We start from the raw sequence: 18,317 nt of genomic DNA, 5'->3' as shown, positions 1-18,317 counted from the left end.
GGAACAAAATGACTAACTGAGATTACTCCAATGATTGACAAGAAAAGAAATCAATGTTGGTGACTGAAGTGTTTTGGTCAAGTTTCCAATGACGTCATTGGAAAAATGACTGGGGGTGGGGGTGGGGGTACGACACTGTTAAGTAAAATAAAATGGCTGCCTGCATTGAGTGTTGCCAGGAGGGAACCTCTTTCCAAGAAGGGCTTTTCCGGAGACAAAAACAGTTGACCTGCAGGAGTTTCCCAAGGGAATGGAACACACTCTACAGGTGTTGCTGATAACCAACACCTGGTGGTAAAACTAGTTTTGGTCCAGTGGACATAGCTTATCAGAATGGATAAGCACACCATACTAATCAATTTATATTTGCTCCCCACTCTGACCCCCCCCCATGTAAAATGGAAACTTAATATCTGCCAATCAGAGTATTTTCTCACTTGCTTGCACTGTTCACCCTATATGAGCGTCCCAGTTCCACTCCCTGGGCGGAGCTCCCTTCCACTTTCTGAATGGGATGCTGCCTGATTCATGCATCATGCAATAAAGTTGTGAGATCCTAAACTGCAAAACGAAACAAAAACAAAAACAAAAAACTGTATTCAGCCTTATGATATACGACTTATTTATGATTAAAGTAACAGCTAAAGCCCCATCCTATTTTCTTTTTACAGAGGACAAGATGGTTACATGTTATCTATATATTAGAAGGTTAGAAAGTCTTTCTACATTAAAAAAATAAATATTCACAGCTTTTACCCGGCTCTGTACGACTATCTCTCATTTTTTTTCCCTTTGTTTGGGCCTGCTTGCTTCTCCTTTAGTTACAATCTTCTAATATAGGACTTGGAGGATATGCATTGACCTGCCCCAGTTATTGCAGTAAGGCCTTTCTGCTTTCTATCATTTGGAAATTGTACTGGGGTGTTTTCAGGTGAAAGTTCTATTAAATAGGCTTCTATATCAGAAGGAATAACTGGTTCTTCATTATCAGAACAGAAGGCATCAGGTGATATATGAGAGCAACAAGGCTCTACATCTGTTTGATACACATAGAGAAGAGGCTCCCTCTTCATTTTCAGATTCCTCAGTAGAGATATCCTGCAACAACAGGTCCTACCTTGGCCGCCAGGTGGCGCTGGGGCTCCGGCCCACCTGTTGCCTGGGTTACCTGGACGCCGATCTTCCGCGCCCCGCAGTGGAGTGGGCGGGTCAAGCGCGCCACACCTTTATCGAGTTCCGCGGGGCGTGAGCCTGCGCGGAGGCAACCCTGCGTCAGCGCCCCGGATTCGGCCCCTGCTGGCGAGGGGCTTCCTAGGCCTGGGAAGCCGATCAACCCCCACCCCACGGAAGTAGGTCTGAATCAGTATTTCTAACGAGCTCCGGGTGATGCGGGGACAACACTTTCTAAGGAGCCGGCGGTGGAGGAAGCCCTTCCCTGCGGCGCGGGATGCCCCTTTCTGAATTCAACTGCCTGCCCTTATTCAGCTCAGGAGCTGATGGGAAGGGGGTCTCTCAGGCAGGTTGTGGTTCCTGATGAACTCCCCCAGCGTGTCCTGCAGCGCGCCTGGTAGGGGATGGTTTTCTGATGAATGAATAAATCAGGAGTCATACCGAATAACATCCCTTTCGTAATACTACACAAGAGGTGAGCTCACTGAGTGCTAGGATTCTTGGATGCACTTGACATGTGTGCCAGTTTGAATGTATTATGTCCCCCCAAACTCCATTATCTTTGATGTAATCTTGTGTGGGCAGACGTTATCAGTGTTGATTAGATTGCAATTCTTCGAGTGTTTCTTTGGAATGTGCCCCACCCAGCTGTGGGTGATGACTCTGGATAATTTCCAGGGAGGTGTTGCTCCGCCCATTCGGGGTGAGTCTAAGTTGATCAGTGGAGCCATATAAATGAGCTGACATAACAGAAGGAACTCAGTGCAGCTGTGAGTGACATTTTGCGAGGACCTACAGCCAAGAGGGACACTTTGAAGAACGTACAGGAGCTGCAGATGAAAGACAGTTTGAAGACAGCTGTTGAAAGCAGACTCTTGCTCCGGAGAAGCTGAGAAAGGATATCGCAAGTGCAACTAAGAGTGACATTTTTGAGGAACTGCAGCCTAGAGGGGAACGTCCTGGGAGAAAGCCATTTTGAAACCAGAACTTTGGAGCAGATGCCAGCCACGTGCCTTCCCAGCTAACAGAGGTTTTCCAGACACCATTGGCCATCCTCCAGTGAAGGTACCCGATTGCTGATGTGTTACCTTGGACACTTTATGGCCTTAAGACTGTAACTGTGTAACCAAATAAACCCCCTTTTATAAAAGCCAATCCATCTCTGGTGTTTTGCATTCCAGCAGCATTAGCAAACTAGAACATGTATTCACACTAATTCACAGAACAGCCCTGTGATGCTGGTATAATTATTGTCCCCATTTTACAGATGGGGAGACTGAGTCACGGAGAAGTGAGAGGAACTTGTGCAAGTTCTCGCTGGTGTGTGACAGATCAGGAGCTGGGTCTAGACCAGCTGGCTCCCTCAGTGCCTTCTGACAACTCTTTGTATGGTCACAATTTGTCACAATACATCCAGTCAAAGAATGAGAAGCCACATCATTGAGGGCCCAGAATAGAGTCAGTAAAGAGCACGTGTTTTCCTGATTTAAAAACAGTTGTGCTATTAAATATGCTGCGAAGGAAACAGCCCCAGGTTTTACTCATAATTCAAAAATCCAGTGAGACTTCCTCTGCTGCCACTCTTTTCAACAAATGTTTATGGCGTGTCTTTCATCGGCTAGCCCGGAACTAGACACTGGAGCCACGAAATGAAATCAAAGTTTCTGTCTGCAGGCAGCTCAGGGTCTGAGGGGAGATAGACAATGAAATCAAAGGCCACAGGGTCACAGGAAAACAGCTCGCTGAGCTGTCTGTCCTCAGTGCATCTGTGCTTCTGGAACACAAGAGAGCTCTGGGGTCAGGGAAGTCTTCTAAGGTGAGATCACACTTGCGTGGAGTTTTGAGGAATGTTAACATCAGCTCCACGTGGTAGTGGAAATAGCTTGAGGGAAGGCATGGAGGTGTGAGGCAGCGTGATGCAGAGGAGGTCCTGGTGGTTGCTATGAGAGGCATGTGGGGGGAAGCCCCCAGGACCCTGGGGCTGGGCTGAGTTCGATTTGGAGGCCCAAAGCCAGAGGGAGCCCCCGAATGCTCCTACGTTCTACCTTGCCTTCCTGTCTGGTCTTCGCGATCTAACCCCGTCTCTTTCCTCTTACCGCCCTTACTAGCTTCCTTAACCAACCCCGCCTGCTTCTGGTCTCTTCCTTCCTCATTTTCTTTCTCCACAAATATCCTCTTTGTTTCCTCCGCACCCCCATCATTCTCCGTCTCCCTCCCTCCGTCCAACACTGAGTCATCAAAATGAAACCACGAGCTCACCATTTGTACAGCGTGGCCACTTGATACACTGTGAAGGTTGTCAGGGTACAAATTGCACACGCAGATGCAAAACTGGCCCCTGGGTTATAGAGTCTGTTTCCTTAGCAGGTGTCTGATCCTCTGACCACCTGGTCTCCCCGCCCCTCCCCCCTTCTTTGCATTCCTCTTACTCAATTTTGACAAGGGACTTTGAAACTGGCTCTTTAGGTTAGTTTTGAAGCTGGTCTTTGTGAAGACCTCAGACACACCAAAGCAGACATTTTATCCAGATATCCACACCGAAGTCCCTTGGGCCAAGCCATCATGTTTATTTGTTCATTCATCCATTCATTCTACAAATATTTATCAGGCTCTTACTATTCTATTCAATTTCTATGCCTGCACTAGCAATACCAAGATTAGTAAGATCTCCCACAAGGAGCGTGTTGTCTACAAGGGGGGTGATCATGGGACTGTATCTGATGGCACAGAGGCCTCTCTCATGTGTGTGTCCAGGCTCCTTGGCAACCCTGGCAATGCTATAGGATCCTCAGGCTTGTTTGGCAAGCCTAGCCTGCAAGGGTATATTAGCATTAAAGGTTATTGTGATGATGGGAGGTGGCAATTGTGTGTGTGGATGTGTGTGGGTGGGTGCTCTGGACAAGGGGAGGAGGAGAAGAGTGAAATTCTTGTTTAACCCTGGCATCATCTATCTTCCTATCTATCTATCTGTCTGTCTGCCTGTCTATCATCTGTCTCTATCATGTCCATCCATCCATCCTCCTATCTCTCTATCAATCATATATTATCCATCCATAAATCACCCATCCATCATCCATCACCCATCCATCCTCCTTTATCTATCTGTCAATCTATCATCTATCTATATCATCCATCCATCCTTCCATCCATCCTATCTCTATCTCCCTATATCTATCTATCTATCTTATATCTATCAACCATCCATCCATCCATTCTTCTATCTATCCTCCTATCTCTATCTCCCTATATCTCCCTATCTATCTATCTATCTATATCTATCATCCATCTGTCCATCCATCCATCCATCCATCACCCATCCATCCTCCTATATCTATTAATCAATCAATCAATTAATCTATCTATCTATCTATCTATCTATCTATCTATCTATCTGTATCTATCAATCTGTCTATCTATCTATCATCTATCCATCCATCCATTTGAAGGCATCTTCCTGTAGTGCCCTGATCCCAAGGTGGTCACTTAGAGCAAAAGATTTTACTTAAGAAAGACAAGGACAGGTAGAGAAGGGGAACCAAAACAAGCACATTAAATGATGGGGGGCTGACACTCCTGATCCACAGGACAAGCAGTTTGGCAACTCCCTTCTCCCCAGGCCACAGATGTATCCACTGAAGAGATCTTTAGCTTCTAATATAATTTTTAATTTTAATTTTTGAATAAGCAATAAATTCACTTGGTTCAAAAATCAAAAAGTATAAAATGTAAAGTGAAAATTCTCCCATGCCATCGTTTTTTCATTCCCTTCCAGTTAATCATTGTTATTTTTTTTTTGCTGGATCTCCCTTTATGCATAAATAAGCATACATGAATGTAAAGTCTGAGCCCCTTCCCCATTTCTACACAAATTGTAGTATTCTATACTAGTGTTCTACACCTTGCTTTTTCCCTTCCGTATCAGTTCAGAGTCCTCCTTGTTCTTTTTATGGCTGCATGATATTCCACGTACGTTAAGTTATATAACGTGTCTCCTGTTGATTGACATTTAGGGTTTTCCCCATCTTTTGTTATTATACAAATGGCTGCAATTACATAACAATGTACCTATATCACTGCCCATATGTGCAAGTACTATCTGTAGGATAAATTTCTAGGCCAGGAATTGTGGGACCAAAGTGGAAATTCTGAAAGATATCACCAAATTCCCCTCCAGAGGGGTTTAACCAATGTACCTTCCCAACAAGAACTTACTTTCTTCCCCTCAGCCTAGGCAAGAGAGCGGGTTATCAAACTTTTGGGATTTGACAGCCTAATGTGTGAAAAATGATATGTCAGCAGAACGTCAATTTGTGTTGCTTTTACAAGTGTGGTGGAACAAATGTTTAATTTGCATTTTCCTTTTTCAAACCGTCCTTTCCATCTAAAATAAACTCTTAAAATTCCAAGCTCATGGCTTCCCACATACATTTCAAAGCCTCTGGAATCTTTGAGAAAATAGACACATTTATTTAAAAAATAACGTTTGACATTCTTTGAAAATAAAAGAAATGCCATCTATAAGTCACGGCTGAACAATATGAAAACACTACAGGTAGTCTGAAATAAACTTTTGGCAAACATAACAGAATCTGAAAAGACTAAAACCAGGCTCCCCAGAAATCCATGACATAAAGCAGCTTGACTGAAGTTAAAACAGCCTCACTAGAGGTCTTTGTAAATTAATATTATTTTTATTCCTACAATAAATAATTTTTTCATGGAATCTCCCTATTATCCCCATCCCTTCCAAATAGCACCTGTGCTCTTTAGTTTTGTAAAGAGCACAAAGAAGCCCATAAGTGCTTTAAATCATCCAGCACTATGTCCCAAATACCCCCTGTAGGGGGACCCCATTGCCTGGGGGGTCCCCAGATAGCCCCACTACAGGCTATTGCTAGGAGGCAGAATGCTAACTCTTTTCCCACAGAGAACAAACTTTGCAGAGGGAGTTAGGGGTTGCGGAGAGCTCAGTTATTGGTGTGCCTGGAGAGCAAACACACACATACCCACCTCTTTGAGAGAAAATCTGGAGGTTTTTGTTATTTTTAATCTCAAAGGGTTGACTTCTAGACCTCAATAAACATCAGACAGCTGTTCCCGAATGACTCGCTCCTCAGGCAAGACCGTCTGAGGCTTTTCCTGGTGGCTCTCCTCAGGGACCCCCAACACGTCCCAGGGTGGGGCTCTCCAGGGAAAGAGGCCTTGGTGAGCTGCTGACAATAGCACCTGAACTTCAGCCTTCGTGGAGATAGTAGCGTCCTTGACAAGCTACTGTCTTCTTCCCCACCCTTCCTCACCTAGCCCAGTCGGGGAACCTGCCTCGGAAACTGGCCTGGCTGGTGTGGCTTCTAATGAGTGGTTGGGCGACGAGGAGGAAGATGTGGCCTGGGACAGGGGCGGGGGACACCAGGGGTTAATTTGCACACATAGTTCTCAGCTGACTCAAGTCTCAGCTGTCAGAAGCTGTTGGGCATCCCTTCTGCTCTGTGCCTTCCAAATCATCCTTGAGAACCTCAAGACTCAACAGCTGAACCACTCCTTGGGCCTGCGGGTTGGGGAGATTTCACACTCCAGATGTGGGCCATTTCACTGGCCTCAGCCTTAGCAATAAATCTGTTTCCTGAGGTGGTCTCAGCAACCCAGGAAGACCCTTTTCTGTTACTTCCCCCAGAAATCCTGAGCCACAGCCACTGAGACCTTCCCAGATGGCCATTTGGAGCCTGGGAGAAGGACATGGGGGTGACAAGGAGAGCACAGCTGCACAGCTGGGAGGATTGTAGATGGGGGCTGGGAGCATCACCCCTTCTGTTTGTTCCTGAGTGTAAGCTGGAGAACTCTTGGTGGGACTTTTGGCCTGGAGGAGCCCTGCCCTTGGGCCCCCATCCAGCAGGACATTTGCTAGCAGAGCTCAGAAATTCCTTGCCCCAGGGAGGCCCACCTGACCTGCTGGTAAGCTCTGCACCTCAGGGCTGGTAGCCCCACAGGAGGGCAGTAACCACCCATCCTCCCCTCTTGCTCAGGTACACCTGGAGGCCATAGCTGTTGCTCTTGGGGACCAGCTTCCATCATATTCTTTCACCCTGGCCTGAGACCTGGGGTTTCTATTTCAATCCAGAACAGCTCAGCCTCTAAGCTCAGCTCCAGCCTCAGAGATCACCAGTCCCCAACTTCCCTGTCTTGCCCAAGCCCCTTACTGGGCGGTAAGGAGCAGGAGGTGAAGTGAAGACCACCAGATCTCCCACCCAGCAGCACCCTCACGTCCTCTCTCTGCTCCAGGCCTCCCCCTCTGCCTGCCTGCCCACTCCACAGGGCTGGGGGGGCCAGGTCTGCACCAGGGGCTCCCTCTGTCCTCTCCAAGCCATGACCAGCCCAGCCTGGGGAGCAGGGCACCTCCCAGAGTAGCTCTCAGGCCAAGCCTCTCTCCACTGCCCCTCCAGGGGCCATCGCTCACACCTGCTTCCTCACCAGCAGGATCCAGGGCAAGATGGCGGCCACCACGGCCACCATGGCAATGAGGGTGATGAGCAGCAGCGCCCGTGAGCGGCAGCAGAACGACCGGGTCGAGCTGGGGGCCGGGGACGCCCCGGAGAGCTCCGCCAGGCTGCGCCGGGGCAGGACACTGTCCTGCTCCCCCAGGGGCATCCCGTGGCGACTGATGACGAAGATCTGGGGCTCCCGGGGCAGGCCAGGCAGCACTTCCAAGGGGAGCTGCGTGCTCGGGCTCCCCGGCAGCCTCGCCTGACTCGGTCTCCAGGCGGGCTGGGAGTCGGCCAGGGGGTTCGTGTGGCCCAGCGTGGCCGGCGGTGGCACAGGGGGCAGGCCCACGGGCACGGCCAGGGTCTGGGAGCTCTTGTCCAGCACAGAGGGCCACCGGGAGCTCTTCTTGCTGAGGAAGGTGACATAGCGGCAGATGGGACACACGATGGTCCTCTGCACCTGCCCGTCCACGCGGGTGGACAGCAGGTACTTGACGAGGCAGTCATGGCAGAACACGTGGCCGCAGCTCAGCGTCCGGCTGGTGCCCTCCAGATCCCGGAACTTTTCGTAGCACACAGGGCACTCGCTGCCCGAGCTGTCCTTGCTCTCTCCTTCTGACATGGCCTCTCTGAGAAGGCAGAGCCCTTAGCTGTGGGCGGGGAGGCCTGTGAGCATCGGTGCCATTTCCTCCTCCCCTCCTTCTCCCTTCCTCCCACCTACACCTCTGCTTCTGCTGATCTCTTTTTCTTTCCCCTTGTCTTCTGTCTCTTCTTTCCTTTCCTGCTACTCTTTCTGCCACGGCTACACCTCCTCAGTTGCCTACCTGAATCAAACCAAGGAAGGGGTCTAAGATCCTTAGGAGGACATGAGAAGGGGGTGCTTTTAGAAGGGGAGAGACAGATGACAAGAGATCCCAGCCATGTTGGAAGGACTCTAGATGGAAGTGTGTGGAGCGTGGTGAAGGTGGAGGATGATGAAGACTTCCTGATGCTTCCCATCAGCCCTGACATGCACAGATGGTGAGGTCACCCATCACTTCACCACTTCCTGGTTCCATGCAGGAAGGGGAAGCAGTTGGCTAAGAAGATGCACCCCCCAGCCTCAGTCCTGTCCCCAATTTCACCTGCATCCAGTGTGGCTATGTTCCTGAAAAGCCTCTGCTACTCCTCAGTCTCCCCCCTCAGTTGGTGGTGGCTGAAGGTCCCCAGCCAGCGGATTGCCTTCCTCTGTGCTATGTGGGGCTGAAAAGCAATGACTGTTTTAAAAATAAAGCTCAGAACTTACACATCCAAATGCCTGCTGGACCTTGACATAGTCACGTCAGGGAGCTGTGGGCTCATCCTCCATCTGCTCTGCTCAGTCCTTCTCCAGATTCTTCTTAAAGGCTAACCTTCTGAATAACCTCGGTGAAGGCAGATTTTTCATCCTTTGAGGATGTCTCTGATATTTTGGAAATGGCCAAAAGTCATGGGAAGGCAAGTCTGGTGAGAAAGTAAATGAGTGATCAAGTGGCATGATAATGATTTAGAACAAAGATAGAAAGACACTATGAAGCAACAAGGTGAAGTTTAAAATGATCTGAGGGCAAGGGAGGGGCCCCAAAGATATGCTTTCAGTGATGCCAGAATTGTTGGATTACGAACACAGCTTCCCATAACGATGACCTTGAAGGGAAACATCTCTTTGTGCATGGGGCAGAGTTCCAGTATCTTCAAATCAAAGCCCCTGGTATCACTCTTCCGTAGCCTGCATGCATCTAAAACAGCCTCTTTCGAAGGAACTGTGATCACCTGTTACTGATATATTCTTTCATGGATAACACAGACAAAGCCCGCTGGACTTACTGACAAGATAAGATTTATGCAGCAGCCCTCAGGCCTGAGAGGTGACCCAACGGGAGCAAGGTCAGTGAATGAGGAAGGACGTATCCTAGAGATCACAAATCTCTTCCCTCTCTAGGCTTGGTTCCAAATCCATTTTGTCAACTTGAAAATGTCCCATCACTGAGAAAGAGCAAACATACCTAGAGGCGAGGATGGGAGCCTGGAGACTTGGAGGCAGCACCAGAAACTTTGTCACTGGGGGCCCTCCTCCTGCCCCTGCCAGTTGGAGCCAACCTGGGGGTGTATGTGCAGATCTTGGGGCCCTGGATCTTGGGTTCAAGTCCTTGCCAACCTGTTATTGTCTGAATAACCTTAGGCAAGTTTTTTAGCCTCTCGGAGCCTCAGTATCCCCGTCTGTAAGATGGGGCTGGTGATAATGATACTGACTTCCTCTCCGAACTGTTGGAGGTATTAAGTGAGTTAATGCAAGTGAAGAGTCTGGTATAGAGTAAGTGCTCATTAAATGGTGACATTACTAAGGCAGGCCAAGGCTTCCCCTCCTCTCCTGAAGGGTGCTTGGAGACCTTTGTCCTGTCTCTGGAGGGCAGTCACAGCATCTGCCCTTCCTTCTCACCCCCAGCTGCTTCTTATTTTGCGGATAACTAAAATCACACACCCTTAACATAGAGGGCAGCTCACATCAGATTAGAGTAACTGAACAAGATGACAATGGTTAACTAAGTGATGGGCAATGGGTTAAAAGTTAAGATGGCAATTCCAGTGTTTCTGAGTAGTTCTCATTTCATAACACATTTACAAATGGCTAAATTAAAGAGGGGACATTGTCAGGATGAGCAGAATTTCCTTAGGCCAGCCAAGTCCTATCATGCTCCCCTGCATTTCCTGACTCTCCACAGGGATATGGTAGCAATTTTATCCATCCATCCATCCATCCATCCACCCACCCATCATCCATCCATCCATCCATCTGTCCGTCCATCCATCCACCCACCATCCATCCATCCATCCACCCATCCATCCATCCATCTCCCATCTATCCTTCTTCCATCCACCCATCCTTCCTTCATCCATCCATCCATCCATCCAACTTCCTTCATCCATCCATCCTTCCTTCCTTCCATCCATCTATCCATCCACCCATCCATCCATCCATCTCCCATCTATCCTTCTTCCATCCACCCATCCTTCCTTCATCCATCCATCCATCCATACTTCCTTCATCCTTCCATCCTTCCTTCCTTCCATCCATCTATCCATCCATTCATCCATCCATCCATCCATCCATCCATCCATCCTTCTTTCCATCCTTCCATCCTTCCATCCACCCAGTCATTAAAAAATATTTACTGAGCACCTCCTATATGCCAGGTACTGAGCTATGGAGCTAGGCTTTGGGAATAAATAGTGACCAAAAAATTCCTTCATGAAACTTTAGAGCCCAGTGGACATTTATAAGTTTTCTCTTCTAGAAAAAAAGGAGGACTAATGATCAATAGCTTAAATTGTTTTGGTAACTGAGAAGTAGGTTTCAAGATAAGCAGGAGAATAACAGAGGATAGAGAAGAGAACACCAGGGGAAGGACACCAGTGGAACCTCCCTGTTTTATAGACGAGCAGACCCAGGCCCAGAGAGGGCAAGTGACTTGCCCAAGATCACCTGGGAAGGGGACGGAGAGGGAGCTAGCAGAAAGAGAAAAGAGTCCATAGTTGAATGACACCATTATTAGAAGTGGTGAATAGATTGGCTGACTGGATACTGCCCAAGTCAGGAAGCAGGATCCCGGGGATGTGCAGGGAAGGAGAGGAAGAAGAGCCTCTCTGGCTTTGAGAAAAGCAAAAGGGATCCAGGGAATGCAAAAACACCCCAGGTCCCCACCGATAACCTCTCTGGGCGATCCTTTCCTGCCTGGCATGGCAGTCTCCATCCCCACCTTTTTCTCACCTCCCTTTCTCAGTCTTTCCCTGACCCTTTCCTCCATGCATCCCTCCCCTTCTCATAATGCCATTCCATTTCCCATCCTTGAATTCCTCCTATGGGCTGGGCTCTGCCTTGGGTGCTGGGGCACTACTTGGGGTACAGAGTAGTTAAATAATAACGTAAGGGAGTAGCTGTCAAAGGCATCCCCCTGTTGGTGCTTTAGGAGGTGGGATGGCGGGCTGGACAATCTCCCTAGGTGACACAGCACCAGTCGAGCTAATAATAAATAATTACAACAGCAACTATTTGTTGAACACTAATTATGTGTTTGGCACTTTTCATCCCTTCCTCATTTAATCTGACAACAACCCTGGGAGGTAGGAATTATCTCCATTTTACAGGTGAGGGAACTGAGGCTCAGGGTGTAAGTTAAGTAACTTATTCAAAGTCACAGGGCATAGAGCAGACTCGGGTCAGTCTGGCTTCCCAGCCCACCCTGGGAATGAGGGCTCCCTGTGCCCCACGGGGGATATTCCAGGCCTTGGTCAAAGGTGAAGATGAAGAGGCACAGAAGGAAAGCTGGCTACCCAGACTTCCCTCCTTGGAGTGACCTTAACAGGCTGCTCCTCTGGTCACCTGTGATGCAGGGGAAGACAGGGGAGCTGACCCCACAGCAGCAACCCATGGCGAGGGCTGGTGGTGGGGACATGTCCCCAGCCCAGGGAGAGCCCCTTGCCCTGGGACAGAGGACTGTGAGACAGAGTGACACTTCCAGACACCTGGTTTCCCTCCCCAAGCCCCAAGGCAAGGCTCTCTACCTTCAGCCCTGCCTGTGACCACTTCCCCACCCTTGGACCACAAGCACACTTACACACACAGATGTACACACACTCACACACACCCCTCCATAAACTCACACCCCCACAGACTTAAACACACTTTCATACACATCATACAAACACACACAGACTTATACATACAGACTTGCATGCATCACACATACACACCCCAAATAGACTTACACCCACAGACTTACACAAACTCACACACCCCCTCAGTAAGCTCATACTCCCACAGACTTACACTCACACACACCCATAAACTCACACCCCACTCAAACTGACACGCTCTTACACACATCATACAAACACACAGACTTATATATACAGACTTACAGACTCACATATACACCCCAAAAAGACTTACACACAGAGACTTACACACACTCACACATCTACACACATTCACACACAGACATGAACATTTACACAGACTTACACACACACATACATCTCCAAATAGGTTTACACCCACAGACTTACACACACACATTCACACACACATATACATACATTTACACAGGAAAACACGCACAGACTTACATATACTGACACATACAACCCCCAAATAGACTTACACACATTCACACACACACACACACACTCACACAGAGTCCTGCACACCCTTTACACAGACTTACACACACAGACATACAGACCCTCTCACAACCCTGTATCCCTTGGTTTCAGTCTAACCCTTGGCAAGATGTGATGGGCATCCCCACCCGGATCTGGCCTCCCCCTCGCCCCCCACCCCGGGGCAGACCCCCGGACTCACTCTGGCTGGGACGGAGGGCGCAGCCGGCGCCTCTCCGCGGGCGCGTGGAGCAGACCCGAGCCACCGGGCGCCGGGGAGGGCGGCGCGTCTCCTCCCGCGGCTGTCGCTGCCGAGCGCGTCCCGGTGACTGCGCAGCCGGGAGGTGAATGTCGCTCAACCCGTTTGAGGCCAGGAGGCTCTTGGCGTGACCCAGGGGGTTGGCAGCGGCTGAGTCAGGTGACCTCGGTGCCGACGCACGGCGAGGAGCCCCCGGCCCGAGGAGGGGCCTGGGGTGGGCGCCCCAGGGAGGGCAGAGGGTCTCACTGTGGAGGGGTGCCCTGGGGCTTCTCCCACCCCACGACGGGAAGGGCAGGACCCCAGCCCTTCCCAGCCGCCCGCCTCTCTGCTCGGGGCGCAGGGGTCGGGAGATCAGCCCCGGGGAGGCTCTGACACCCAAGTGGGACGGAAATATGCGTGCGAGGTGCTCACGTGCATTGGTCACTCGTCAAACGCTCCAAGAGGCTCGGAGCCCCCAGAGGACCAAACTGCACTGGTGTAAAGAACGAGGTAGAGTAAAACCAACGAAATAGAAACACACACAATGCTTCAGAACAGTGTGCAAAATACGATTCCATTTTCTGAGATGACAATAATACACATTAATAGTTGTGGAGAAAAATCTGGAAGAAGATACAGCAAACTGTTAATAGCAGTTGTCTCTGGAGGGGCTTTCTAAGTCAAACATTCCTGCAGCATTTGAATTTTTTGCGCTGAACATGCATTTCTTTTGGGATCAGAAAAAAATACAGAATAAGGCAGGAGTGAAGTCAGCGGAATTGGGTAGCGTCTTGGGGGCTCGCTCCCAGCTCTCTCGGGACTGGAGGGCTGTGTCCCCAAGAAACTGGCTTTCTTCTGAAGAAGGGAATTCCTGGGTCCAAGGTGCAGCCAAGGCAAGAGTGGGACCCCATTGGCCCACCCAGGATCCCTTCCCTCACTGAACCACCATGGCCTTGACCCCATGGCCACCTTGGAGCTGGTGTGGGAGGGCACCAGGGCAGCCCCCTACCCCTCACTTAAGTCAGGGACACAGAGGTGGGTGGTTATCAGCCATCGTGATAGTTTCTCGTGTTGTTTTCCTGGGAGCTGGATGTGCGGAGTCCCAGAGAGGGTTGCTGGATTTACTGATTAAAAAGGTGGGATGCCCAGTTACATTTGAATTTCAGATACACAATGAATAGATTTTTGGTTTAAGTATGTCCGATGCAATATTTGGGACATACTTCTTATTCTAAAAAATTATTTGCTGTTTATCTGAAACTCAAATATAACTGGGTGTCCTTTAATGTGTCAACTCCAGTCCCAGAGGGTTCCCCAAATTTCTATTCCTTCCCTCAGCCCCTCCAGGGGCCCATTGCAAAGATCTTAGCTCCTGAAGCAGTGTGGCTTGTGACTTGGCTCGTGACTTGGGCTTTCTGGGGGTTCCTGAAAAGAAGTCCCAGATACTCAGTATCAACACCCCGATTTATTCATTGTGACTTATGGGGCAATAGGAAGTCCTAAGGCCCCCAAATCTTTTCCACTGGCCCTGCCATGGAGTTTGCTTTGAAGATACCCTTTAACATGTAAATATTATTATAGTCTGTCATGGTTTTGCATCCCCCCTCTCCCCCCTAAAATAATTTCACTTTTAAAATTATAAATGTATATGTGTGTGTGTGTGTGAGTGTGTATGTAAATACACATTTTCCTGAGAAGGTAAATGCATCAGCCAGTTACAGCTTAGTTTTAATTTCTGTACAAGGTTGGCTATAGCCATCTAGCAAGATCCTGAGAGAGTGGGACAGAGGACTGTTAGGTTTTGACAGGCAGAGGGGAGCTCATTATCAGTAAAAGTTCAGAGCACAGGTTTATAGGCCAGGAGCTGCACTCTAGGCTTCGGTAGTAGGAAGTTCATGGGTCCAAGGTACAGCCAAGGCCAGCACGGGAGACCTCATGAGAGCTCTGTGTGTGTGTTTACGTGTGTGGCAACTAAAGAGGAAATCCATGTACCTTTGGGGAAGTTACCTAAGCTCTCCAAGTCTCAGTTGCTTCATCTGTAAAAACGGGGATAATCATACTTACTCTATAGGATTGTTGTGATGATTGAACAAACACAAATGATGTGCTAGAACGATGCCTGGTTGGCAATCAGGGCTCCTCAGTGTTATCCACCACCACCATCATCATCATCATTTTTTAATATTTTTTTTATTTTTTAGGTGGATATAAAAAGAATTTTATTTCCATATTTATTCTTATTTTTATTTTTTCAATCAATGAAAATGTTCAAAAATCAATTGTGGTAATGAGTGCACAACTCTATGATGAGACTGTGGACAATTGATTGCAAACTTTGGATGACTGTATGTTATGTGACTATGTCTCAATAAAATTGCATAAAAAAAGATTATATGTGAAGAACTTCGTTCTCTGCGCAGCCTTGAAGGAAATTCCATTCTCCTATATACCCAGGTGACAAGGTCTCCACAAGCCATTCTTTCTTCCAGGGTCTGCAGCACTCAGGTGCTGGCTTCCAGTATCCTTGGTGTTCTCTGGTTTCCATTTCTGTTACTGTCACATGCTGAGCTGCCTCGTTTTCTGGCTTATTCTAACTTGTGTCTGTGTCTGAGTGTCTGTGTCCTAATTTCCTTTGCATATAAGGACTCCAGTAATATGATTTAAGGACCAGCATCATTTAATTTGGCATCATCTACATTTCCTTGTTCACAAGTGAGACTACACCTTAAATAATAATAATATCTTTGAAGGTCTTATTTACAAAAGTGTTCACAACCACAGGAACTCAGATGAAGGATTGAAAGTGTCTTCTGAAGAAGATATTTTTCGTTCCAATTCTGCCCTCTAGACCCCAAAAAGTTATGTTCTTTATGCATGCAAAATACATTTAATCCACCCCAATGTATTCAAAATCTTAACTCGTTTCAGTAACAACTCTTTGTCCAAAGTCTCATCAAAGTCAATTATGAGGGTGATCCATTTATGGGCAAAGCTCCTTTGTTTGTGGATCTCCTCTGAGGACAGTCTGCTGGCATCCAGGGTTGCTTGGTCACATGGAAAGGCACATACTGATGTCTGCTGGTCCTTCTCTCCTGGTTCTGGTTTCAATGGCTGTCTCCAAAGGTCTCTGGGCATTTTTCTTTCTCTCTCACCATCATCATTATTATGGCAACAAGAGAAGGCTAAAGAGGGGCAAGAGGGCTTGCAAGCCTCCCAGTTCATGGGGCCTGACCAGCCTGGCACTGGTGGGGTGAACAGTGTCTGTTGCAAATACAGCCACTTGTTTTATGGTTTCCTGCCCTGCACAGCAGAAAGGGAGAATGTAGACTGCATCAAGGAATAATAGTTTTCAGCTGAGGCAGGGATGGGACCAGGGCACTCTGCTCTGATCAGACCTCATTGGAGAGTTGTGATAAGTTCTGGAGCCACACTGGGGGAAAGGGACTGGTTGCTGAGGCACCAAAGCACGTCCAGTCCCAGGGAAGACGCTGGCTAGGACGGGGATGAGTCTGGAGACCATTTTGGCCCCAGAGGTAAGACCTTCCTTGGAAAGAGCTCACCCTGTAGGCAGAAGGCTTCCAGATAAGGGAAGAGCCCCAGTCGTGGCCAGCCAACCGCCAACTGACTGTAGATACAGCTTCTGTGTGAGATGAGGAAATGGACCGTGACAGAAGTTCCCAAATACTAGAATCACTCAGAGAACTGATTAAAGACGCAGATTTCCAGATCCTCACCCAGGACTTGGCAGGTCTTGGGAGGGACCCAGGAAACTATTTTCTATATTTTTTAATGGAAGCTGTGATGGTTTGGAGTTATGTACCCCAGAACAACATGTTCTTAATCTCAATCCGTTAATGGGTGTGAACCCATTGTAAATAGGAGCTTTTGATGAGGTTACTTCAGTTAAGGTATGGCCCAACTGAATTAGTTTGTGTGCTTTTTTAATGCAATTTTATTGAGATATATTCACATGCCATACAATCATTGAAAGCGTACAATCAGTTGTTCATAGTATCTTCATATTGTTGTGCATTCATCGCCACAATCAATTATTGAACATTTTCATTATTCTGAAAAATAAAAATAAGAATAAGAATAAAAGTAAAAATGAACACCCAAAACATCCCATACTCCTTCTCCCCCCTATTATTCATTTACTTTTTGTCCCCATTTTTCTACTCATCTGTTCATACGCTGGATAAAGGGAGTGTGAGCCACAAGGTTTTCACAATCACAGTGTTACACTGTATAAACTTTATAGTTATATGATTGTCTTCAGAATCAAGGATACTGGATTGCAGTTTAACAGTTTCAGGTATTTCCTTTTACCTATTCCAATACACTAAAAACTAAAAGAGATAGCTTATGATGCATAATAAGTTATAACTCCAGAATGACCTCTTGACTCCATTTGAAATCTCTCAGCCACTGAAACTTTGTTTCATTTCTCTTCCCCCTTTTGGTCCAGAAGGCTTTCTCAATCCTATGATACAGGGTTCAGGCTCATTCTTGGGAGTCATGTCCTGTGTTGCCAGGGAGATATACACCCCTGGGAGTCATGTCCCACTTGGGGGTAGGGCAGTGAGTTTACCAGTTTCAGTGAGAGATTAGCTTGCATTTTAATCTGGATTACTGAAATGTTTTATAAGCAGAGTGAAAGTCAGATGGGGGGAAGCCAGAACCTGGAAGTCAACGGAACCTGGAAGAGAAAGGAGAAGTTGTCTCCATGTGTGTCACCATGTGACAGAAAAGCCAAGGACCAAGGATCACCAGCAACCAGCCCCAGAACACCACAGTCTTGGGGGAGAAAGCATCGCCTTGCTGACACCTTGATTTTAGACTTCTAGCCTCAAAATCATGAACCAATAAGTTCCCATTGTTTAAGCCAATCCATTGTATGGTATTTTGTTTTAGCAGCTAGGAAACTAAAAGGGATAGATAATAGATGGATAGATCTCTGATAACACATGTAGAGTGGCTGCTAATGGTGGGATCTAGGTGGTGGATAGATGGATGTTCTTTGTGAAGTTCTTTCAATGGATTCTTTACTGTATTTTTGAAAATTTTCACAAGTGTTGGAAAAAATTAATTTCTTGAATAAGTACAGCATTCAGATGAGTCAAAAATGAAAAAGTATTAAAAGACTCTGCCTTTTCTGTTTCCCGTCTGCCCATTCCCCATTCACCCCTTCAAGAAGTAACCAATGTGCTTGGTGGTTAGTCTTGTGTGTCCTTATTTACTTTTATGTCTGTACA

The 18,317-nt window shown here is 47.7% G+C and overlaps 1 protein-coding gene across 1 annotated transcript; it reads right to left on the bottom strand.

The window, feature by feature from the left end:
• Window positions 1-7,491: 7,491 nt before the first annotated feature.
• On the bottom strand, window positions 7,492-8,719 carry RNF222 (ring finger protein 222). Its single transcript, XM_037809853.1, has one exon. The coding sequence runs from the start codon at window positions 8,266-8,268 to the stop codon at window positions 7,618-7,620; it is 651 nt and encodes a 216-aa protein (XP_037665781.1). The 5' UTR covers window positions 8,269-8,719; the 3' UTR covers window positions 7,492-7,617.
• Window positions 8,720-18,317: the final 9,598 nt, after the last annotated feature.

This window comes from Choloepus didactylus, chromosome 18 (genome assembly GCF_015220235.1).
Source record: "Choloepus didactylus isolate mChoDid1 chromosome 18, mChoDid1.pri, whole genome shotgun sequence".
NCBI classification, from domain to species: domain Eukaryota; kingdom Metazoa; phylum Chordata; class Mammalia; order Pilosa; family Megalonychidae; genus Choloepus; species Choloepus didactylus.
The sequence above is the reverse complement of the archived record's forward strand: the minus strand, read 5'-3'. Positions and strand labels throughout refer to the sequence as shown.

Excerpts from the sequence above, each read along its gene's own strand:
- RNF222 (XM_037809853.1), bottom strand. The coding sequence starts at position 8,268 with ATGTCAGAAGGAGAGAGCAAGGACAGCTCGGGCAGCGAGTGCCCTGTG.